This window comes from Hemicordylus capensis, chromosome 5 (assembly GCF_027244095.1).
Source record: "Hemicordylus capensis ecotype Gifberg chromosome 5, rHemCap1.1.pri, whole genome shotgun sequence".
NCBI classification, from domain to species: Eukaryota; Metazoa; Chordata; class Lepidosauria; order Squamata; family Cordylidae; genus Hemicordylus; species Hemicordylus capensis.
In genome coordinates, this window is record NC_069661.1 from 121,636,733 (window position 1) to 121,663,284 (window position 26,552).

The 26,552-nt window shown below is 41.8% G+C and overlaps 1 protein-coding gene across 2 annotated transcripts in view; it reads left to right on the forward strand.

Annotated features, from left to right (window-relative positions):
* The window catches only part of SLC2A9 (solute carrier family 2 member 9), a 93,019-nt gene that overhangs the window by 16,946 nt on the left and 49,521 nt on the right, over window positions 1-26,552 (forward strand). For both annotated transcript variants that reach the window (XM_053258571.1, XM_053258572.1), the window contains 4 exons: window positions 2,814-2,938; window positions 4,793-4,938; window positions 10,860-10,992; window positions 20,874-21,061. In XM_053258571.1, coding sequence (XP_053114546.1) covers window positions 2,814-2,938; window positions 4,793-4,938; window positions 10,860-10,992; window positions 20,874-21,061 — 592 coding nt within the window. The remainder of the gene's footprint in view (window positions 1-2,813; window positions 2,939-4,792; window positions 4,939-10,859; window positions 10,993-20,873; window positions 21,062-26,552) is intronic.

Sequence of the window (26,552 nt, forward strand, 5' to 3'; positions counted from 1 at the left end):
CAGAAATGGTGGCCACATTCGCACGTAATGTGGTGTTGTTCAAGGGGCCAGAGGTCGCCAAACCTGCATGTCCAAATACAGGAAACTCCAGTTCCACAAGGTAACCAACCCGAGGTGGGGTTTGTTTGTTTGTTTTTGGTAACTCGAGCCTGATCCCTCAGGTTGTAATGCGTTCTGACATCCCAATCCAAGGTGTGGCTAGAGTTGAGGGAGGAAGCGCTTCCTTTTCTCTGGCCATGATTGGCTGTGCTGGCTGTCCTTTGTGCAAGAAAGAAGCCCACACAGCCACTTTCCCCTCTTCTCTGTAGCCTCGCTGACTGCAGGCTCCCTGCTCTCCATTACATCTGAATTCAGCTTGGGGGGGGGGGTGTTATGTGCGAATGCGGCCAATGTGAAATCATGATTGGTTTAACAAAACCATGGTTTCACCTTATGCCTGAACCCACAAACCATGGCTTGTTGGGTGTCCAACAAACAATGATTTGAAACCATGGTTTGAAGTTGTGCTAGCTGTAGTTCCGGATCACGTCTGAATTCACAGACCACTGATTAAATCATAGCTAGGCTCATTGCTCTACTTTCAAAGGCTGTTGCGCCATGGAAACAGAAGTTGCTCTGCCTCCAGATGTCTGAAAACTCAGAACATGGTTTGGGTTCTTAATTATGGTTAGTGCAAACCATGTGCAAGCCTTCCCAGTAAGCAGAAGAGCTTCCACTGATTACTAGTGTCCATGGCAGTGGGGGACCCTATGGCACCAAATCCAGGATGGCCGTACTGAGTTGAATAGCCATAGTTGTGTCCAAAAGGGCTTGGGGGAGAAGCGTGGCCAGATCCCTGCACTTGCTAGATTTAAGGTGACCCAGAGTGGAGCCTCTGGGAGAGGAGACTGAACAAGAGGAGGCAGGCTTTGCCTTCCAGAGAAAGATAACCAGGAACTGGAAAGCAAGCATGACTTGTCCCCATAGCTAAGCAGGGTCTGCCCTGGTTGCATCTGAATGGGAGACTTGATGTGTGAGCACTGCAAGATATTCCCCTCAGGGGATGAAGCTGCTCTGGGAAGAGCAGAAGGTTCCAAATTCCCTCCCTGGGATCTCCAAGATAGGGCTGAGAGAGATTCCTGCCTGCAACCTTGGAGAAGCCGCTGCCAGTCTGTGAAGACAATACTGAGCTAGATGGAGCTAGGGTCTGACTCAGTATGTGGCAGTTTCCTATGTTCCTATGTGATAGGCTCCAGTCTAAAGATCATGGCTGCACTCTGCAGGCTGTGAAAATCATGAGCCCGGAGCATCTGCAGTGAGCCTGAGAGATAACTTTGTCTAAGTGTAACCCACCTGAAATAAAGTTGCACATCATACACCACCTGCCATCTCCTGTGTTGTTGTTTTGTTGTTGTTGTTATTTTTACGTCTATATCCCGCTCTTCCTCCAAGGAGGCCAGAGTGGTGTACTACATACTTGAGTTTCTCTTTCACAACAACCCTGTGAAGTAGGTTAGGCTGAGAGAGAAGTGACTGGCCCAGAGTCACCCAGCTAGTTTCATGGCTGAATGGGGATTTGAACTCAGGTCTCCCCAGTCCTAGTCCACCACTCTAACCACTACACCACGCTGGCTCTCTTTGAGACAGATAGAAGTACTGGGGCTGTTTAATGTGGAACCACTCCCTTGAATGGAATGAAACCCCAACACCAAGGTTTCACATAATGTCTGAACCCAGACACCCTCATGTGATGTATTTGTTGATGTTTTGTATCATTTCAAATTATGAGGGGAGGACGGAAGGTTTAAATTAGGGATGAGCGGATTTCTGTTGTTTCATTCCATTATTGTTCTGAAGGTTTGTTCTGTTTCGTGTTTCACTTCGCCTTTATTTTGGCTGAATACAAAGAATTTCTAACATGAATTCTGGAATTGGCATGCAAGCCATTTGTTCATTCACATTTCCCACCCACCCCTTCATTTTGCCACTAGATCAGTGGTAATGCAGGGTTCCATTCTCATAGTTTTTGTGTCCAATGGGCAGTTTTTAGACCTTTGACAGAGTGATATATTGTCAGCACAAGATTTTTCTATGAATGGAAGGAGAATTGCACTTGCAGAAAGAGTCCTAGGACAAGCAAAAGGGGTTCTTTTGTAACTCTCTTTCAGTTCATGAAATGATCTTTTGCGAATGGTGCATCACTGTGCCAGAGGTCTAGATTTCACCCAGCAATTCTGTGAAAGATGCCTATAAAGGAGTGGTGTATATAGTGCCTATACAGGAGTGCCTACACCACTATTTGTGATTCTGCATATCTGCAGGGTGTCTCATCGACACCTGTTTTCAATATCTGCAGATAGGAAAGGGTTAAAAATACATATCTGCAGTTCCTAGAGAGCTAGAAGTGACCGTGGAGGTCACTTCCGACCTCCATTTTGTCTCTGGGTAGCCATTTTGTGACTCTTTACAAAAATAGACTTTTTAAAAAATGCCATTTTTTGCATGGGGGGGCATTCTTGGGCACATGGGAGGATTCCTGGCCATATACAGACCCCGCAGAGCATGCCACAGTAAGGTGTGTTCTTACTTGTGGTTCCTTATTTGTGGCAGTAGGTGAGGAACAGAACCCTCCCATGAGTAATGAAGTTCTCCTGTATAATACAGTTTAAATGCACATCATAAACTTTCACTGATTCTATTATGATTCCCATTGTATACATATATAATACTGAGGCATTTTAATATAATGTAATTTGTTATTACTGCCAAAAGCTGCCACTTAGCTGACAATGTATAAATGTAATGTATCCATCTATGTATTTGTTTCCTTTCAGAAAACGTACACTGCTGCTAAACAACGTATTTGCTGTCATGGCTGCATTGTTAATGGCATTCTCTCGACTGGCAGGATCCTTCGAAATGATTATTCTGGGCCGATTCATAATGGGTATTGATGGAGGTATGATTTAGTCTGTGCTATGCCGATTTTATCCTGAGCATTCCCTGCTATTCAAGAAATTGGATATTTTAGCTGTACTAGCTAAGGAAGAATAAGACTGGGGTATTTTTCACATAGTAGGCTTTACCACAAGTTTACTGTGAGGCTTTGCTGTGAACTCGAATATGGCATTTTTAAAAGAGTGACATTCTGCGGTCCTCGCTGCTGTATCAGGTTTGGGATTTGTGTTCATAGTAACAACATTAATACACAAATGCCTTTATATAGATCTATGGTGTGGCCAGATTTGAGTACTCTGTTCGGTTCTGGTCATCCTATCTCAAAAAGAACATTATAGAAAAGATGCAGAAGGGGGGCAACCAAGATGATCAGAGACTAGATCACTGACTTTATGAGGCAAGGCTACAACATCTGGAGCTTTTCAGTTTAGCAAAAAAGAAGAGACATGATAGGGGCCTATAAAGTTATTCATAGTGTAGACAGAGTGGATAAAGAGAGATTTCCCTCATTCTTTCACAGCATTAGAACCAGGGGTCATCCCATGAAACTGGTTGCCAGGATATTTAGGACTGACAAAAGGAAGTACTTTTTCACACGATGCATAATTAAACTGTGGAACTCTCTGCATGGGATGTTTTGATGGCCACCAGTTTGGATGGCTTTAAAAGGGCATTCATGGAGGGCAGGTCTGCTGATGGCTCTAGATTACCTCCAGGCTCAGAGTCAGGATGCCTCTGAATACCAGTTGCAGGGGAGCAACAACAGACGAAGGGCATGTCTTAATCTCCTGCTTGGGGGCTTCCCAGAGGCATCTGATGGGTCACTGTGTGAAACAGGATGCTGGACTAGATGGGCCTGATCCAGCAGGGCTGGTCTTATCCAGCTCTGTATGTATATCCACACATACAGAGGATTGCTTCCATGGGTATATAGCCTCTACCTGAATCAAAGCACTTGTGCTTTGTTCCTGACTCATGTTTAACAGCCACTTACTCCATCATATTTTTCCTTTTGCTTAGAATGCTTTCTATATTTCTTCATAAATTTAGGGGGGAAAGAAAAAAAATCTAAAAGTAGAAAACATTCCATATTATTTAAAATCTGCTAAAAGCATATGAAAACTTGGTCCTTATCTTTTTATTTACCTGGATGGCCTGCATCTTCACAGAAACCAAATAGTTAACAACAAGGACAGGACAGAATTACTTGCTTCAGGATAGTTTTTACTGACAGGTACTGAGATAATAGTACCTTGTCTAAGAACATTTGGTGTATTTGAGATTGAGGATTGGGTTTGGAGTTTGTTTTGAACCAGTGGCTTTTTGGCTCATAGGTCATGCTCTTGGCAATGTGTCACACCAGCTCAAAGTGCTTTACCCCCTGATTAGTTGAAAGATCTTCTAAGTGCTAGTTTTAAACCTGTTAGTGGTCCACATGTTGCACAGTGTAACACAGATGGTACCAGTCTGCCCACTCTGCTGTGGGCTCATAGCAATTTGCCAGCAGTCTTGCGCTTTTGCACATGAGCACAAATACAACTAGTAGCATGCCCACACTCTGGAAGCGCTACTTATATAGGAAGCAAGTTACTTAACCATCAGTGATGTGTTTCCAATTTAAGTAGCGCTTCTGGAACAGAGGTACTTTTGCACTCTTGTGCAAAAGTGCCAGCACAACTCACAGCAGCATAGGCAGAGAATGGTACTGCCCCCATCATACTAAACAACATGTGGGCTAATGTTCTTATTTGTCAAAATAGTCTTGTTCAAACATGCATTAGGGTAGTTTGCTGATTTTTAGATTTTATACTTCTTTCCCCTAAAACTTGTCTTTTTCCCTTGTCTTCTTTCATAGGTATCTCTCTAAGTGCCCTCCCAATGTATTTAAGTGAAATTTCACCCAAGCAGATCCGTGGCTCATTAGGACAAATTACAGCAATCTTCATTTGTGTGGGTGTGTTCACTGGACAGGTTTTAGGGCTACCGGAAATATTTGGGAAGGTTTGTAATATTTTTTTACATATTTGATTTGCATATCTAGTCATATATTTTCTACTTCTTGGCTCTCACAAAGGCCCGAAAGGGTGGTTCATAATAAATTAAAATCACAAAATAAAAATATAATTAGCTATAGTAAAATAACACAATTCAAAAACATTAATTGGGGGAGAGAAATCAATGCCTGGTGAAACAAATATGTTTTTTTCCAGTCAACAAAATGTGAAGGGATCAGAGGGACCTCATGATGCTGAGAATTCCCGAGGTGTTGCATGTTCTGAGGGGGCTCTGCTCCGGGTGCCGACAATGAGGGAGGTTCGGTTGTCATGCACATGGGACAGGGCCTTCTCTGTTGCTGCCCCCAGACTTTGGAATGCTCTCCCAGTGGCCATTCATTCCTCGGACTCCATCAGAGTTTTTAGAAAGCTTGTTAAATCTTGGCTTTTTATCCAGGCCTTTACGTGATTGTTTTTATTGCTGCTTCTGTGTGTTTCATCTGTGTATAGTTTTTTTATGTTTGTATTTTATATATTTTAAATCAGACTTGTTACTTATTTTTAGCTTAATATTTTTAATTATTCGTTTTTATTGTATGTTTTTTTAAACTGCCTTGGGATTGTTTTTAATGAAAGGCAGTATATAAATTTAACAATATAATAATGTCTCTTCCTTTGGACAATATTCTAATTTATAGTTTCACACTGACAGAAAGCTGAACTGTCATAACACTTTTAATTATGTTTATTGCAAAGACAGAAGTCTATGCTAGATTTGTGTGTGTGTGTGTGTGTATATGTATATATGTGTGTGTATATATAGATAGATATATACACACACACACACACACATATATATATATACACACACACACACACATATATATATACACACACACACACACATACTGCATATAAAATGTTCTTGCATATCTGTCAAATATGAGGCACAGTCCACCAACCTGGTCTCCTTTTGAAGCCCTTTTGAAATGAATTGAAGTATACAATTCCCTGGGGATGGTGTAGATCAGGGATTCTCAACGTTGGGCCCCCAGATGTTCTTGGACTTCAACTCCCATAAACCCCAACCAAAGGCCACTGGAGCTGGGGATTATGAGAGCTGAAGTCCAACAACATCTGGGGACCCAACGTTGAGAATCCCTGGTGTAGATAATACTGAGCTAGATAGACCGATGGTTTGACTCATGCCGCCCAGGTTTGTGCAGTGTCCATTTATTTTGGAAGTCTGTAGTCCACTTTTATCAAAACAGTATATATCTTACAATTCTCGGTGTGAGTTACAGCTAAAAATGAAAAGGACGAATAAAAGCTAGAGATACATCTGCAGAAGCTTAGTTCCATATGTATCTGACCTGTCTGGATTGGAGTTACTGGTTGACATCCAGACTAACTCGCATGAGAAGGAAGGGATGGGGTGAATTTTTCCAAACTTCCCTTTCTTCTGAAACCCACTGTGCCTTCCAAAAATATGGCCCTGAGAGCTGTGCAACCCTCAGAGACACATTTTCGAGGAGGAAGAGGAGATTGTCAAAAATCTCCCCCCCCCCAAGTGTTAATTTGGATATCAGGCACTGTTGCACCAGTGCAGTGCTAGTCTGGATCAGATAAATGAATAACAGACCGTGACTGAATATATTAAAAGAGGAATGCTCCAGACATAAACTAATCACCCCCAGTTCTTTTATATATTAGACATTTCAGAGCTAAAGTAACATTCCCACTTGATGTAACAAAGTGCATAAAAATATAGTCCAAAATTCTCAAACAGATGTATAGTTCAATAGGCACTTGGGTGTAAACAGTTCTTATCTTGTAGTCCTGATAGTCAACTGATGGAGTCCAATACCAGTTGAATCCAATAGGGAGAAAACTTCTCATCATGATGTAATAGTGCATTCTCATTCTCAGTAAAGCATTCTCATTCTCAGTTTGTTCGAGGTGGAGATAATATAGGTAATTCAACCATGCGTTTTAGGGACCAAACAATGTGCAATATGTTTATACCCAAGTGCCTACTGAACTATACATCTGTTTGAGAATTTTGGATTATTTTTATGCACTTTGTTACATCAAGTGGGAATGTTACTTTAGCTCTGATATGTCTAATATATAAAAGAATTGGGGGTGATTAGTTTATGTCTGGAGCATTCCTCTTTTAATATATTCAGTCACGGTCTGTTGTTCATTTATCTGAGCATATATTGCGTGACTCCTGTTGAGTTAAGAGTTATTTTGTGCTAGTTTGGATGGCAGCCATTGTGTTTACAACTATTTGTTACTCGGATAAGAAAGTCTATAATTGGGTAATTAGTCATTCAAAACTTATTCACACTTGATTGGAGATAACAGATTTTTATTTGTTTTTACATTTATACCCCGCTCGTCCTGCAAGGAGCCCAGAATGGTGTATATGGTTATGTTTATCCCCGACAATAGCCCTGTGAGGTAGGTTAGTGCCTGACCCAGAGGCAAACAGGAAGTTTCATGGCTGAATGGGGTTTTCAAATCAAATCTTTATCATTACGGTCATTCGGCCAGCAAAACCCAAAGTACAAAAGCTTTACATAAAAGTGAGCTTTACGTAAAAGCGGACTTGGTCAAATAAAGGAATAAACTGTTAAAGCATAAAACAGAACCATAACACCCGAGTTCATCCATTACATAAAACAGAGGGCTCCATGCATTATAATAATCTAAAATTTAATTCAATCCATCCCCATATCTTGCTTCTCAACATTTCTTAAAATGGGTTTTTAACTTGGGTCTGCCCAGTCCTAGTCTAACACTCTAACCACTACACCACACTGGGACATAGGGGCATAGGAAGCTGCCATATACTGTGTCAGACCATTAGTCTATGTAGCTCAGTACTGTCTACACAGACTGACAACGGCTTCTCCAATGTTGCAGGCAGGAATCTCTCTCAGCCCTATCTTGGAGAAGCCAGGGAGAGATCTTGGAACCTTCTGCTCTTCCCAGAGCAACTCCAACCCCTAAGGGCAATATCTTACAGTACTCACACTTCTAGTCTCCCATTCATATGCAACTAGGGTGGACCCTGCTTAGCTAAGGGGACAAGTCATGCTTGCTACCACAAGACCAGCTCTCCTCTCAAATATTTTGCTGGTGGCCCACCTTCTTTTAAATGCTGCTGCACAGAATTTAGCAACCTGATGAGTAATATAAGGACTTAAATCAGATAACAGAAATTCAACCATTTGGTAAGAGAAGACTCCCCAGGCACGCTCAAGAAAGGTGCAAGAAAGGTCGTCCTAACATTGTCAGTTCTGGCTCCCTTTCACTAAGAGGGGTTTGTGTACATTCTCTTTGATTTTTAAGATGTGACAGGCGTATACAGAGAATGTTTAAATTATTTCAGAAAATGTTTTAAAAGCCAATAATCATAGGACCTTGAAGAAAAATATCATAATGTTAACTCTAAGCTTCCTCCTTCGTATGTGCACTTAGTGATTGGCATTAGTCATAAAATAAGAATATACACTGTTGGCATTATCACAATTAACACTAAAGCCCCTAGTGTTGTTGCTGACCCTGAGTGGTGTGTTTCATCTTATCCAGAGCACAAGCAGAGCGGAGATGTTTTGCCTGCTTTTGCAACTGCATGCTTGTAGAAGGACTGGGAGAGTTGTGTGTGGTCCCCAATTGCATCCCCCCTGTCACTCATGTGTGAGCTTTGTTAGGATGTCAGCCACTGTTTAGCTTGGAATGTGTTCAAATGGAACTTTGGAATGGAGTCAGCACAGTTTTAAAAGGGGATGACAGATTCTTAAATGGAATACGTATTCTCATTAATGTGGCTTATATTAGATCATTTTATAGAGGTAGGAAATGCAAAATCTGCTTCAAAACGTCAGCTGGAAGCTGATGATAGTTCTTAAGAGAGTTGAAGGTAATATAATAGTGGCAACCATGCTTGTGGTGCACTTTTCCCTCACTGTCATCCCTGATCAACGACCTTTGCATTGCAGAGGTTTTTTGAACAGTACAAAACCCTACAACATATCTTTACCAGAGGCACTAGCGGTAATGGAATATGTGTCCAATGGTGCTTCTTTCATACCATCTTCCACACTGTGTGTGGTGGTGATGGGGTGCTACCATCTTTCTCTGGAAAATCAAAATTTGATATATCAAACTTTTGCAGGCTTTTGAAATAGTAGATTCCCTGCAAAATACGTTTACCATAAGAACCAGTGGAACCAGTGTGCAATGTTCTCCACTTTGGGGGGTAAACCCCCATCATCTGTTTCCACTTAGAAAGAAGCAAGCATTGGGTACAAAAAAACGTAACCTGGTATTGTGGCTGGTATCTGTTTTCTGGCCACTTGATGTCGCTATTACTCTAAGCAAATGCATCTGATACTTGGGCTTTTTATCAGTCATTTCTACATCAATATACAACTCTTCTTTTTTTTAACACTGATTTTTTAAAAAGTCATCTAGTATCTGTATAGAATTGAAAAGAGTAAAGTGTAAGGCATAGCAGCTCTGGATTATGTGAGGGCTAGACAACTTTTTAAAAATGGGACATACAATCTCAGAGTTATAAGGGGCCAAACCTAACTTTGTGAATCCAGTTCCCTGCTGCCAAACAGGACTATCATTCCAATAGCACCCATGAAATTAATCTACTCCCAAACCTATCAGATACAAAACCTGAGATCTTTATTGGGCCATTTTTTAATCAGACATCAGTGTAACCTACAGCACTCCTTCAATATTTCACACAATTTCTCCTAGGAAATTGGCCTTAGTAGGGCAGGGCAAGGGACTGATTTACAAATGGCTGGTACTACATGTCTCAACATCAGCTTCTCTCCCATTCTATTTAATTCTACAATCCTGGCAGTGACCATGAGTGCAGAATTTGTCATTTGTAGCTAGGGGGAAGTGTGTGGGCTGGATTGGGTAGTGGTGGCCAATGCACAACGGGAAAGGAGTAAAATGACAAGATGGCTAGCCTAACAGTTTTTTGGGAGGAGCAGCTGCTTTCCTTGTGAGAGGATTTTGGAGCAGAGGATGGAGAGCTGAAAACGGCTGCTGGGGGAGCTGGTGATTGAGGGTAGATCTGGTGAATGAATTTGGGCAGATAAGATGTGGAAAGGTGGCACATTGGAGATGGATGGAGAAGGGTAGCATTTTAAGCTAAGGACTGGTCCCCCTATTGGCCTCCTCCCCTATGAAAATTGGTGCAAAATTATGTGTATTGCCTCTGCTGTCTGATGGGCAGGGAGTCTAGCCCTACAGCTTACACTGTATGCTTTTACTCTAAGCCTTGGGCACATGAGAGCAGCAGAGTATGTGAGCTCAAAGCTTCCTTAGGCATATATTACTAACCACAGTTTAGTGTTACATCTGAACCAAACCATGATCAGAATGCATTGGTTCCTTATGGCATTTTGGTGATACATAAAACCAGCTGAACAGAATCCTATGCACATTCACTGAGAATTAAGGCACTGAATTCAGTGGAACTTACTCCCATGTAAATGCACATGTGCTTGTAATTTTTTCAGAAGACCTAAACCAGAACCAGAATGTTGCTAAATTATTTGTGGTTGAGAGATAGGGAATTATTATTTGTTGCTATTGATTTTATTATATACAAAACCAACCTTCTAATTTATTTTATCCTGAATGATAGCTGAACTTGAATGTGACAGAGTGTTGCACTGACATCATAGCTAATGTCTATCCAGACATAGCTAGATAGAGATTTCACCTCCTTTAATATATTTTTGCTGGGGCTCTCCTTACAGGAGTAGAACATTGGGCAGTAGAACATTGCATTAACCAACCTACCACTGAGCTGTGAACACTCCCTATGTATCATCTATTATGTTTGTATCAAGTCTTAACCACCATTATCTTTACTTTTATTTGCAGGAATCCTTATGGCCTTACTTATTTGGAATGATCATTGTTCCATCAGTCATTCAAGTTGTGGTCTTGCCTTTTCTCCCAGAAAGCCCTCGCTACCTGCTGCTTGAAAAACATGACACAAAAGCAGCAGAAAAAGGTACTACCATGAAGGGGGGAACCAGTACTACAACTTTTTGTCTTATCCATCTTTCTTAAACATTGAGACACTGCACAAAATGCAAATATCCCTTTGCTCTGCAATATTGATATGAAAATGATGTGAGAATGAAAACCGAGCAAAGGACAGTTACATGCTTTAGTCCCCATGCAGTTGCGTCTTACTTCACAGCAGAAGCTCAGTCTTTATGAGCAGGTATCAATGAGGCTCACCATCAGCAATCATCACAAAAATATGGTGGACTTCCTTGTCCGACAAATGACTAAACCAGTCATGTTGCACTGTGGTTTACATCTGTGCTGCTCATGCATGTATTATGGGAAGGGCTAATTATATATTATATATGGATTCCATGTATATGGAAGGGTTTACCTGTTGCCACCCCTTCACTTTGGAATTCTCTTCCCCGCCCCAGATTCGGTTTGCCTCCTCCCTTTCAGCCGTTAAGATCCTATTGAAGATGTTTCTTTTCCTCCAGGCATTTGCCCTTTAAATCTCTCTCTCTCTCTGTCTCTCTCTCTTTCTAAATTTTAAATCTCAGATGCTTTTCTTGCCTGTACACCACCCTGAGTCTGTGGATTGGGCGGTATATTAAATCTTTTAATTAATAAATAAATACATACATAGGGAGCAAGCAGGCTGGTGCCACACCTTCCATGACGTTTAGTGCATTGGGCTTGCATGTTTCCATGGTGCTTGTATAATTATGTCCCATATAGCCTGCCTGTTCAAGAATTGGGTTTGTTTTACTACCATTAGGCAGGATTAAAGCTCCTCAGGCAGCAGATTTTGGGGAACCATAAAAAGGCAACAAATTGACAATTATTTATTTTTATATATTGACCACCATGACAGATGGATCCAGTGCCATTTGGATATTTTTGTCTCCAGCATCAAAGTATTTTGGACTCTCTCTGCTAGGTTCAGTTCTGTCTTTCTCCCACTAGTACTGCCCTTTGATTGGTGCCAACATGGCTGCAATGCTCTGATGCATTAGTCCACCTGACAATCATAGGGTGAGATGGGTGGCACAATGCAAGAGCCATAGGATGAAGCCACAGAGGAGAGCTCAGGAAATGTATAAAGAGTTTCTGGCTTTGCCAGCCTCTAATTGGCAGACTTTTAATACTTGAAATGAGAAGGGTTTGGGGCAGCCAAGACAGAGTGAAAAAGACTTTTGAGTCATTACTTATAATGGATTGCTTTGAAAGGAGAACATAATAGGCATTAAATAAATTGTCCTAATAACTCGTTACTAGACAAAATTGACAGTACTTTTTTAAAATTTATAATCTTGTGGAAGTTCATTCAGTTGTAAGTGGAATAGGTTTGTCAAAAGCTATTTGTAGCACATGATCTTTGGAGTGAAGTGTGATAACTATCTAAAGATAGACAGATTTTTTTACTGCCCTGCAGGCTTTGCCGCATGCAACATTAGCTTCTGCGTACTTTCCTACATATGAATCAACTGCAAGGCATTCTACCTTTAGAAAGAAAGGGGAGGCTTATTCCCATTCGTGCTGTGTTGTTGGCTGCTGCATTCAAACGCCATACAGATATTGGTAACTAACAGCTTTATTTGACAGGGTTAGAGAGCTCCCTGACATATCTCTAAGACACAGGCCTGTGGCAGAGTTTCTACTGGTGCAAGTGAAAGAGCGGAAGCAGGGAAGTGTGGAGATTGGATGCTAGTTAATAGGACCATGCATACTCAGTTCACTGTGCCGAAACACAATACATCATTGACTCAAGCAGCTTAAAAGCAAACTGACAGGGAAGTTACCTTGATCTCTCTGCTGTCTTTGATATGGGCAGTACCTCTTTCCTGCCTGATTTCTGACAATATCCTCAGCTGGACTCTGTTGAACAGGCATGAAACCTTGGCTTTGACTCTTCACTCTCCTTTCTCCCTCTGTTCAGTCTATTGCCAAGTCATGGCACTTCTCCCTTTGAAAATATGGCCCTTCCTCTCTGCTTCTTGGGCAATAGCTCTAGGCCATCCTCTCATTTCCCACCTTTGACAATCCTCTCTAGCCTTCCATTATTATCCATTATTACACCTTGACCCCTTCACCCGTATCCTAGTGAACTCTGTTGCCATAATCACTTACCTTTGTTGTTCTGCCTTTCTTTAAATTTCTACACCTGCTTTCTGCCTATGTCTGGATCCTGCACAAACTCCTGAGACCAAGTTGCACCCTTATCTCTTTGCTCTCATAAGGTGATATAACTTTGTCTGTGACCTTTGTTTCTCCAGCTTCACAACTTTCAGCGGTTGGAAAGTCTCCTGCTGTCTCAAATGACACCCCACTTTCTCAATGCCTCTTATGCCTGAAACTGCCCTCTGGGATACATTTTTGATTTTATGTATTTATTTGATTTATATACTGCCCTTCCAAAAATGGCTCAGGGTGGTTTACATCAAAATAAAAACAAACAATTAAAATCAAAACTAAATCAGTTAAACAATTAAAATCATTTAAACGTTAAAATCATTAACATTAGAATCATTTAAAACTAACATTAAAATTTTAAAACCATAAATCTAATGAAAAGCCTAGGTGAATAAATGTGTCTTCGGTGCTTTTTAAAAAGTTGCCAGAGATGGGGAGGCTCATATTTCAACAGGGAGCGCATTCCAAAGTCCAGGGGCAGCAATGGAGAAGGCCCGTTCCCGAGTAGCTGCCAAACAAGTTGGTGGCAACCGCAGACAAACCTCTCCAGATCATCTTAAAAGGCGGTGGGGCTCATGGTGAAGAAGACGTTCTCTTAAATACCCATTTTGCTTTTCTTTCTTCCATCAGAGCCACCTTCAAACACATATTTCAGCAACATATTTTCCCTTATTCTTTACCCCATATTGAAACTAAGTACATGCAACTGAAACGAATGCATATTTTTACCCAGTGTGTCTTCTTCCCTTCCCTCTGTAGGCTTTCCTGTATAAATTTTTTAGCCTACTTTCCAGTAGGCTTATGAGATCACCTGGCATTCCATGTATATGTCTGTGTGTCGAGGTATGTGTGTCCCCATCCCAACTTCACAGCGCCTGAAGCAATATCAACCAAATCGAGTACAGTTGTAGGAACACATAGGAACACCTCAACAGCATAGTTTGTGATGATGTCATCCACCCCGATTCAAGATGGTGGATGTGTAAACTTCTGAGGTGCAAGTGGACTAATGTGTTATCTACCTAACCAATTTGAACCAAATTTGCTACAGATGTAGGGAAACACAGGGATCCACAATGGCATAGTTTGTGATGATGTTATTGTTGTGGTCCAGGCCTGATTTATATACTAAATATGCTCATTAGCTAGCATATAAAATTAGGCCTGTCTCATAGTGTCACCAAGTGACCAAGTTCTTTTATATAGTGACCATGTAGGATCTGGGCGCAAGGAAGAAAGGAGATCAAACCAATCCTAAATGATTCAATGGGCTTTATTGAGTATAAAAGAACAACAACATCAATCAAGCTGAGCAAAAAGCAGAACATCCTATCAGTATTACTAACAGTATTTCAACCCTAGCCAGCAACAATATTCACCCAGTGTTCCTAACTAACATAAGTGTGTGTATTAAATCTTCCTAGAGCCTAAAAGAATTCAGATATAGACGGAAAAAGGGCGGGGGTAAGGAAAGCTGAGGGCTGGCATGGTTTGGGGAGATCAGGAATTAGTAGAGGGAAAAGGGGGGAAGGAGAAGGAGGGGAAAGGATGGAGGAATCCAAGGCTTGTGGGGTGGCATATTACCAGGATCAGAGGCTTGAAAGCGGTGGATCTTTCAGCTGAAGGAGAGAAGCTGTTGGCTGGAGACAGGAGCTTTTGGATCAAGCATGCAGTTTGCTCAGAGCACGGCTGAGACTCAGAGCACCATGGCTGGGGAAGTCTTGACTTCTCACTGCACAGCAGAAGTCACAAACAGTCCCTTCTCCCATGGGAAGAGTTCCTGCCTCTAGCCCGCGGCTTGGGCAGCAAACCCTTGGATTGCTCGTGAGCAGATCTTGCTTGTAGGCAGAAGATTGCGTGTAGGCACAAGACTGCTTGTAGGCAAAAGACTGCTCATAGGCACAAGACTCCTAATCTGCCATGTCCAGAGACTCCTTCTTATAGTGGTTCCATCCTTTGATGTCCATTTGAGTCTTCTGGATCACAAAAGGCGTCTATTCCTGCTATCCTCTGAATAATGTCTTTTAATTACCAAAATTAGCTCAGGATATTTGGTCAGTCCTGAGCCTTTTGGAAGGTCAGTATAAAAGTTTTAATAATAAATAAATAAATAATAAACAGGGTCTCTCCTGTTAGCAGAGTATTGTTCTATTGTCATTCCCCAAAACAAATCTACATCTTCTCCTGCCTTGTCCCAAGAATGTTAGAAGTCAGGAGTTAGTGAAAGAGTTAGTTCTATTTGTGTGAGACAGCAATTAAATTATTTCTTGTGTACCTCTATCTAGTGTGTAATTATAACAAGAGAATATTTAAAGTAACATAAAAAGGGGTACATGTGTGAGACGAGTTAATCAATACATTTGACTGAGGCAGAAGCATCCAGTCAGTGAGGAAAAGGGATAATTTCAGCAGTGTAAGACTGGTAATTAAGCCTGACCCATTGAGTCTCTTGTGAGTTCCACAAAGACTGATAAACAATGCTAGATTACCCCTGCCTCTATAATTCATTTACCAGGCGTTACCCAGGCAGATCTGGGTGTCATGTTCACCTCAAGTTCAGGCATTTAATTGAACTCTTAATATAAAATGAAATCAGACACAGGCCTGAATTCCATATACTTCTGGGCCGGTACCTCTAATGTTGGGGTGCCCAACATTATCCACGCCAATCCAAGATGGCAGACATGTGAACATTTGAGGTGAAAGTGGAATAACTAGAGGACTGTCTAACCAGTTTCAACCAAATTAGGTACAGTTGTAGTGGTTAACATACAGGGACCCCTCAATGGCGTAGTTTGTGATGATGTCATCCACCTCAATTAAAGATGGCAGATGTGTACACATTTGAGGCGCAGGTGGGCTAACTTGTGAACCACCTAACCAATTTGAACTAAATATGCTACAGCTGTAGGGACACAAAGGGATGTCACAATGCCATAGTTTGTGATGATGTCATCCACCCCAGTTCAAGATGGCAGATGCAAAAAACATTGAAGGTGCAAGTGGGCTAACTTGTCTAACCAATTTGAATGAAGTTTGGTACCATTGTAGTGAGTGACACACAGGGGCACCTCAATGGTGTCATTTGTAATGATGTCATCCACCCCAATCCAAGATGGTGGATGCGTTAATGTTTGACGCACAAGTGGTCTAACTTGTGGACCACTTAACTGATTTGAACCAGTTGTAGGGATAGTGACAGGAAAGTAGGCAGATTTGTTCTTACTAGAACAACTTGTATTATAATCCTCTTAGAGGGCCTGCTGCCTATTGTGTTACATTGTGTTAATGCATATTGATGGACAGCAAACAAACAATAACAAACAAACTCCTTCTCAACATTGCAGTGGAATAGGTCTATGTGGCGGGAGGGTTTGCATATTCCAGGGAGCCCTGATCTTACATGTTGTGAACTTTGTTCTTCCATCAAGTCTGGGCCACCACAGTGTCTTCAAGTACTGTACAGTACAGTACACTTCTCCATAAGAATTAATGGCAGCTATTCACTTTATATTGGAGAAAGTAAAGGGGTGCCTTTACACCATTAAGAATCAAGCCTGCTTTGAAATGTGTAGCCCCATTATGGGTTCATTTTGTTGGCCATGCTAGAGTACAATGGATAGTTGGGGACTAGATTTGATAGAAATATTATCTTCTTGAAATGTTTTCTTTCCTGGTTTAGAAGTAACAGAAATCATATACGCATAATGGACAGATTCATTCATTTCCCCCCTCCTTATTTGAGTTCACCTGGGCTTTGACCATAAATCCTAAAGGAATGTTAAGCTTTCAGAGGGCAGAGATATTTTTTTAGTGTGCTGACCTGATTTCCACTTTTGGCTTGAGATATTAAAAAAAAGAAGACAACAGGATTACCTCAAAGTGGAACATTGCCATTTTGTATGGATTGTGTGGTTGCTAGATACGCCACTGTATTTAATAACAAGAGGTAGGTTGCACTGCCCACCATTGGAGTTCCAATCGGCCCGAATACAGGATATTTTGTCCACAAAGAATGCATTAAAAGTGTCACAGCAAAACACTTCCGGGAGCCGTTTTGAAACAGCAGGAGCAAAAATTAAACTCCTCATGACCTAGGATAGCTCTGCCGAATGCGAACCCACAGATGCAATGTGCGCTGACCAAAATCTCCTTTTTGCCATAAGCACTGCCTTCAAATGGGTCCTGTGCCTGTCAAATTCGAACCGAGTTTTTCCCTGCTTGCGTTCCGTTGCCTACCCAGCCACTTCAGCCCTCGCAGTTCCTCAGTATACCAAGCGGCCATTTTTGAAGCAGGTCAGGAAGGACGCTTAGGAGCAATCATGTCTCCTGCCCTGGTGAATTCCCTATTCCAGGTTCCCACCAGGGCATCAACAGAATCACTGGCAGGACCATCTTCAAAACCTTCCAAGGCTTTTTAGAATCCTGCTGGGTCCAGCAGCCTTTTGGGGCGGGCCATCCTAATATGTCCATCATGCCTGCAGGTTGCTTAGGACAGGCACTCCTTTGTTAAGCTTCTTCTGAGCATCTCACACCCCCATAAAAGGTCAGACTAACATGCCAGGAGATAAAACTACTTGAGCCACATTAGACTAAGTCATAAATATAGTTTACGTGCCTTTGTGATAGCAGCACTTTGATTACAAATCAGTTGGGGGGGGCGGGTAGAGACCGTGGGTGATAATAAAAATGACATCTTCCTGGTCATCTAATTGCATGGATTATTGACAAAGATGAGTATAAGTAAAGGTAAAGTGTGCCGTCAAGTCGATTTTGACTCCTGGTGCCCACAGAGCCCTGTGGTTTTCTTTTGGTAGAATACAGGAGGGGTTTACCATTGCCTCCTCCCGTGCAGTATGAGATGATGCCTTTCAGCATCATCCTATATCGCTGCTGCCCGAGTGCATAGAAGGGGAGGGACAAAGAGCTGCGCAGGGTCCCTGAGCTGAAACTGTGATCCAAAATGCTAAAAACCTTGTTTACCAGTTCTCCTGACTTCTGAGCTTTCACTAGGCACCCTCTACTCAGAAAGGAGAGTTGGTCTTGTGGTAACAAGCATGACTTGTCCCCTTAGCTAAGCAGGGTCCACCCTGGTTTCATTTGAATGGGAGTCTACATGTGAGCACTGTAAGATATTCCCTTTAAGGAATGGAGCTGCTCTGGGAAGAGCATCTAGGTTCCAAGTTCCTTCTCTGGCATCTCCAAGATAGGGCTGAGAGAGATTGCTGCCTGCAACCTTGGAGAAGCTTCTCTGTGTAGACAATACTGAGCCAATGGTCTGACTCAGTATATGGCAGCTTCCTATGTTCCTCTTGATGCCACAAGGACTAGGAACTTGTTCTGTTTTAGGAATGATAGTTAAAATCCCTGGGAAGAAGAATTCTGTGCATAATACCACATTCTGCTTTCTTGCTGTACTCTTGCAGAACCAAAAGCTCTGATTACTAAGTAGGCAGTAGCCACATTGACTCCTTCCTTTCTATGTACTCTTCAAAAGGCATGCCAGGAACAAAGGAAATGTTTTGAGTAAATCAGCCTTATTAATGCAGTTTCCCAAGTTGACCTGTGATTTCCCAAAATCATCATATATTCCGATGATGATGATGATGGTGACTATTACATTTTATATCCTGTTCTTTCTCCAAGGAGCCCAGAGTGGTATACTCTTCACAACAACCCTGTGAAGTAGGTTAGTTAGGCTGAGAGAGAAGTGACTGGCCCAGAGTCACCCAGCAAGTATCATGGCTGAATGGGGATTTGAACTCGGGTCTCTCTGGTCCTAGTCCAGCACTCTAACCACTACACCATGCAACCAATGTATGTGTGTGTAGAAAATACTGGAAATATACCCTTTTGCCCTTGAGTCACCAAGGCATTTTATAATTCAATTAAGTGGCAATCCCAGTCCAACCCCAACTCCAATTCACAACCCCAGTCCTCCAAACCATGGTTTTGGAGGTTCAATAATGTGCTTGAGGACTCTTTCCCTCTTGCACATGGGCTTCCTTCTCTACTTAACTGCTATCCTCAAATTGTAGGTTTCAGTGACCAAATGTTTAGCAAACTGTGGTTTCTAATTATGGCCTGTAGACAAGAGACTAAACTTGGCTTGCAGATTCTGACATTATGCTTAGAAAAAACCTAGAACCTACATGCAAGAGAGAGGAGGAGGGAGAGTCTAAGCCCATAGCATGTCCCCATGCAGTTCAGTTTGTAACATCTGAATTGAGCTTTTCTTAACTTCCAAATACCGAAGCACCCCAAATCAGACATAATTTGAAAAATAAATAAATAAATCGGCTATATCTACTGAACTCTATAGATATTCCTAGGCATCCTGAAGAAATAATATTATGTACTTTTATGCTGAGCATGGCCCATTTATTAATTTTGGCAGGTTTATTCATTTCTGATGTTGTCTACTGCGGGAAAGGATATCGGGCCATGTCTGATAAAACCATGTCTGATTTTGGATTTTTTGTGTTCCTGATTAGAGATGTTGATATCTTTTCAATGCTAAAAATGCTATATCTCTGTCCAAATACACATAAATACACACAAAGCCCTATCCCACTGCTTTCCCCCCTGATTGAATACCATTTAAGTGTTCCTCTATTTAATAAGATAACAAGTGCTGCTCTTTCCATAAAGGAAGCAATTTTTAGGTAGCCTGCTGTTTAAAGAATAGTTTCTGAAGTAAGCGGCCTGCAGTCTTGAGAAGGGTCTCAGCATGGGAGTCTGTGCTATAATAAAATCTTTCTTTTTCCTGCAGCAGGATTAGTTCTGAGCTCCTGAATGCTTAAATACCTTATGAAATCCCATTGCGGAGATATTGTTGAAGATATTGATTGAAATGTTTGTGGTCCACCTTATAACATAGCTCCTTCCTTTAACTCATAAGAGATGCTTTACTAGCAGAGTGAAGAGTTCTAACCCCAGAATGAAAGTTCTAACTCTTTTTACTGAGATGCCAGGGAGACTGGCATGGATAGATGAGCAAGAGAGGCCTTTGGTTTATCTAGTAGCCTGCTCAACATTTCATTTATTTATTTTTTAGCTCCGTAATGCTGATGAACACTGGGATCCTGGAATTAAATTTGATTCACAGATTAAGGGTTTGAGATGGACAAGCTCTCCCACACTTGCCTTGGATTAACAAAAAAATGGTTCAAGTTCTTCCCCCCAATCTGTAAAATTTTCATAATTTTTCTGAACCCTTGCGTACTCAGAAACCCACATCCCCCAAAGCCCTTCCTGACAGGCCCCACAAAATGCCCTGCCCTGGCATGCAGGGTGAGGAGTGGAGGGAGGTTTTCTGGCTTCCAGTAGCCTTTAAAAAACCTAAATTGTTCTCTAACACTGCCTCTTGCTGCATGAGAGTGTGAATCAATGAAGTTTATAGGAGTTTAAATGAGAAACTAACCTCTTTTCCCAAACTGAAATGACTCGGGTGAAATGGAATATTTCACGTGTTTATTAAGTCTGTAAGCCTTATCTACGAGCTAGTATGAACCTAGTTCATACAAAATCCTTCCTGTAGCTCACATGAGGCAAAACTCTACCATGACTGTTACTCAAAAAGGGAAAGATGTTCAATGCATATCAAGTAGTTGATTTGTTGTGGATTTATTATGGAACCAGCAACAACCTGCATTCTAAACAAAAGTGCAATTGTGGGTTTTACAGCATTTCAGACGTTCCTTGGAAAATCGGATGTGTCATATGAAGTGGAAGAAGTTTTGGAAGAGAGCCGAATGCAGCGAAACATCCAAGTCGCATCTATCTTTCAGCTTTTGTGTGACAGCAGTAAGCGATGGCAGATCCTGACTATAATTGTCACCATGGCCTGCTATCAACTCTGTGGCCTTAATGCTGTAAGTATTCACATTCATTGTGGTGTTTGCTGTTAGGGCAAACAGAACAGGGGTAGGCAACCTTGACTCAATTGTTGCTGAACCACAACTCCTGTCATCCCCAGCCACAATGTGCTGGGGATGAGTTGTAGTTAAACAGCTGGCGAGCCAAGATTGCCTATCTCTGTCTTACAAATGACATTTTAAAGATTTCTTTAATGCTAGATGATCGTTAGAATGTTCATGGAACCTTTAATGACTCCAAATCATGAATAAGAAGGTTTCAGAAAGAGAAAGTAAAGGGTGTGTCCTTGCAAGGCTCTTCTGAATGGAGGAGCTTGAGACAACTAGGAAGACACTTGATTCATTTTCCCCTACTAGCTCTCCGTACAGCCTGCCTGCCTTTCGTAAGCCTACCCAGGCAAGGAGGTACAGGCAGTAGGGAAGGATCCTTGCAGTTAGGCTTCAGTCACTGGGCCTGGATGCTTCTGCAAGCATATGAAGAAGCATCCATTGTCATCAGGGAGAATGGGAAATTTGCCAATACTCAAATAACTGCACTGGCTACCTGTTTCTGGGAATAATTCAAAATGCTGCTTTTAAACTTTAAAGTCCCAAACAGCTTGGAACCAGGAAAGAGCCCCTTCACCCAAGTGAGCCTACCCAACTTTTAATCTTCTGATGTCCTGCTCAGAGTGCCTCACATTCTGCAATGAAGTGGGTGGCAATGAGGAACTATACCTTTTCAGTCATGGCCCCTCACCACCTCTCCCTGTCCACTCATTGTGCTCCTTTCTGCTGACTTGTAGAAAGAATTTGGTGACACTGTTGTTCCCTCCTACTCGTAATATGATCTGATGATGATGCTATATTTGCATTGTTTGTTTTATCAGCTGTTGCATTAGGGTTTTGAAAACGATTGTTTTGAAATCATGAATTTTTGCAATTAAGAGGCAGGGTCTTAATATTTTAAATGTCTAAATATACTGCCTCCTAATCCCTCCTCTTCCTAGGCTCGCTTCTTCCCACTTAGTTTGCAATGACACCATGGCCAGCTGTGTGCCACATCCACACTCTTGGGGCCAGGCGTAGCCTAATCCTTTTCTGCCTCCAAAAATCCCAGACTCCTGCCAAAAAGAATCAAGCTCCAAGAGCAGGCTCTTCGATCCAAGAACTTCCATAGAATGCTCCTCACAAGCAATACAAATTCCCAAGAGTAGCCTGAAGCTCTTCAACTTTTGTTCTAACTTCAGAGGCAACAACAGCCCCTCAGGCTGATTTGGAAACAGGGCTGAAATGAGGAGATGATGATGATGATGATGATGATGATGATGATGAAGAATAAAAATAAATCATCGTCATTATTTGTTAGCCACCTCAGAACAATTTTTTCTCTGGGTGGCTTACAGCATGAAAACATGAGAGAAAAGCACACAACACATTAAATCATAACAGATCCCTCCACACACACACACACACAAAGGTGTGTAGGGGGGTATGAAATACAATACAAAACAATTTAAAAGACATTTTTTAAAAATCAGTTAAAATCAGATCAAAATTTAAAAGGTCTGAGTGAACAAAAAGGTCTTTACCTGACATCTAAAAGAACAAAGTGATATGATATTTCCTGTCATAAACGGTGACAGGAAAGGTGGTAGGAACTGAGCTGCTAGATGGTTTTGGAGAAGCAGGATATAAGGAAGGACTTAATTAATTGGGGAAAGAGGCAGATCAGCTCAGTGGAATAGCAGCTGCTTGGCATGCAGAAAATCCCAGGTTCGATCCCCAATATCTCCAGGCAGGGCTGGGAGAGGCTCCTGCCTAGGGTTGTGCACAAAACCGGAAAACTCGGCTTGTTTTGAGTAAAACTGGACTTGAACCAAACCAGGTCCAGTCGGGTTATGTGCGCACTAGAACTGGGCCTGGTCCAGCTTGAGTCTGAACTGGTTTGGGCCTTGCTCGGTGGGGGGCGGGTTTGTGGTGGGATGGCAGACTTACCACCATTGCAGCACTTCAGGGGTTCTGCTGTGGCCGTGGGGGTGGGGTTTCCTGAGGTCTCTCTCCCCCCAGCAGCCTCCCTCCAGTCTGAAACAGCCCATTTGGGGCCATTTTTGGCCTATCCAGGCCTCTGTGTGCTAGAAGCAGCCATTTTGGAGGCTCCCGCACATGCACACTGGCCATTTGCATGACCCGGTCATTACCTGACCATGCAGATGGCCAGTGCACATGTGCAGCAGCCTCTAAAATGGTTGCCACTAGTGCACAGAGGCCTGGAACAGGCCAAAAGCAACCGGGGGAGACCTCAGGGAACCTCCCCCACCACCACCACCACAGCAGCCCAGTACAGAAAAGGCAGCAGGATTGACTTAATGCCAAAGCCAGTTCTCAGACCCTCTACTTCAGGGCTGCTCAAATTAAGCCCTCCTGCAGATGTTGGCCTACAACTCACGTAATCCCTGGCTATTGGCCACTGTGGCTGGAGATGCTGGGAGTTGTCCAGAAACCACTGGGGGGCCTAAGTTGAGCAGGCCTGCTCTAGTTTATGCCCACGAACTCCCAGCATGTATGCCACCAGGTAGCCATCCTTGCTTCATATAATGGTCAATCTCTTCATAGAAAAATGCTTGAAGAGGGAGTATGATCCCCGTGAAGCGTATTTGCCCAGTTCATGTACCCTGGGCAAAATGGGGCATTTGCACTGCAAACTAAAATTCTTTCTTTTTACTACTACTACTACTGCCCTCGTGTGTGCCCTCGTGTCCACTTCTGGTGCCCACAGAGCCCTGTGGTTTTTCTTTTGGTAGAATACATGAGGGGTTTACCATTGCCTCCTCCTGTGCAGTATGAGATGATGCCTTTCAGCATCTTCCTATATCACTGCTGCCTGATATAGTACCAGCGGGGATTCGAACTGGCAACCTTCTGCTTGTTAGTCAAGCATTTCCCTGCTGCGCCACATAAGGTGACACCACCACTACTACTAGTACTACGGATATTTATATACCGCTCTTCAACTAAAGTTCTCAATGCGGTTTTACATAGAAAAAATAAATACATAAATAAGATGGTGCCCTGTCCCCAAAGGGTTCACAATCTAAAAAGAAACATGAGGCAGAAACCAGCAACCGCCACTAGAGGGATACTGTGCTGGGGTTGGATAGGGCCAGTTGCTCTCCCCCTGCTAAATATAAGAGAATCACCACTTTAAAAGGTGCCTCTTTGCTCAGTTAGCAGGGGTTTCTTTTTTTACATATATTGATGTTTGTGTAGGCAATTTTAATGATTTAAATGTCCCTAAAGGAACTCAGTTGGCTTTTTGAATAAGCTCTCTGGGCTGGTGGTAGATCCACAGCTGTTTAAGACACAGAATTACTAATACTGTATATCACATCAGATGATGATATAGATATTTTTAAAAAGGAAACCCACTTCCAGTTTGTTGTTGCTTGTCAGGAATGAATAGTTTGTATTCTGCCATTCTTCTTGCAGTATCACTCTAAGGGTTAATTATGTGTTACTGAAAAGCTCTTCACTGCCTGCTGTGAATAAGATAGAAAATACATTTAATAATGTCTTGGATAAACCTATAAAGACATCCCACAAAAAGTATAACTTTCTGCTAACTGCAGGATTTCAGTGCTAATGACAGGCTTGTTCTATTCTCTGTTGTTGATACTTTACTGAGAAGAGACATGGAATTATCTTGTCATCTACTCTCTTTACAGCCATGCTTATAATTACACTCACAAATGATAGGAAAATGACATCTATAGTGAACTAACTCAGCGTATTAGAGTCCTATGCTTGAAGAAATAGCAAATAACATGGGCGGGGGGGGGGAATCTGGGACCATGGCAAAAACTGTGTGGTATTTGCTATTTTTGGAAGAAGTATAGGAATTAAACAATCTTCAGTTGCTGCAGCAACTGCAGATGATACCCATAAGTTGAAAAACCAAAACATTAGGAGTATGCAGGGGGAAATATTTCATTCCAGTATCTGTTTTGGTGGTGTTATTAAATCTTTCATCCATCCTGCTATCTACTAGAGTTTGTTTGCTTTCATTTTGGGATCCATTTGTACTGGTGTTGTTTTAATTCAAAACCTAATTATTTTGCTTTTAAAAAAACCAAAAAAACCACCTCTCTCTCTCTCATCATACTTTGATGCTGGATCTCTTCAGCCTGGTTGTCTTCTGATGAGCACCATGTTAAATACCCATGCTGTCGTGGGACATATTGTCATCCCAACAACAACAAATATTTATATACCGCTTTTCAACAAAAGGTTCCAAAGTGGTTTACATAGAGAAATAATAATTAAATAAATAAAATGGATCCCTGTCCCCATAGGGCTCACAATCTAAAGAGAAACCGCCCAGAGCCTCTGGATAGAGCGGTTTATAAATGTAATAAATAAATAAATAATAAGCATGATAGACACCAGCAACAGTCACTGGAGGTACTGTGCTAGGGGTGGGTACGGCCAGTTACTGACTGTGTTGTTTTTTAAAAAGGCAGTCACCATAAAAAATGGCAGCTATCGTTCTTTTATTCACACTGCTCTGGAATGAGGCTGCTTCTCAAGGCAGTATGTTATTTGACATGGCACCTCCATGGCACCAAAGGGGTCCTGTAACTGTTGTTGCTGCTGGCACAAATGTAAGCCCCTCTCAAATTCTGAAAGAGTTACAAATAAAATAAATGGAGTTAGAAAAAGGGAGTCCAGACATACCGATCAGTAGCCCTTTATTCATTTCTTAAGGAAGGAAATACAAACCAAACGGATCCCATTCAGTTCATTTTTCCCATGCATTACTAAATGAATTGGTGTTCTCTAAACCCTGAAAAAGGTCATGAGGGATATCCCTTCAAGGGTAGAGGCCTCTAGAAAGGATTTTCATGAATAGTAAATTATTTGGGCAAGTTTTTTCTAGCTGATGTGTGAGCTGAGTTGGAAGATGATTTGTAGGTATAGGCTGGGGAACTGTAAGTATTTGTAGGTAACTGAACTGTAGGTATTTGTAGATATAAACTGGGGAGAGCTTTGAGAATGCTAAGCAGCCCAGCCAATAATCCTGTCTCTTCTATTTGGCAGATTTTATTTGGGCATCTGTTTTCAGAATCCAGACAGATATGGCCCGTTGCTAATTTGCAAAGTTTGCAGCTAGGATAAAGTGAAAATAGTGTATCAAAATATGCATGTCCTGCCCTTTAAGATTACAGTCAAGGGTATTTCCAGATGATCAGGTTATAGGGCAACCAGTGCACAGTCACTGCTCATATGCAGTGTGAGTTCCAAATGTCTTCACCCAAGGAAATATTTCTTTGTGGGTGTTATAATACAATGAGTAAAATACAGAGCTGATGCAGTTTTTATAGCACAATGATGCAATTGTTTTCAAATTTTTTAGTCTATAGCATTGTATAATTATCCTGTTTATTTTAAAAAATACTGTTATTTTCAGTAGAGTCATTTATACAAAAAAGTAATTAGGATTTCAGCCAGA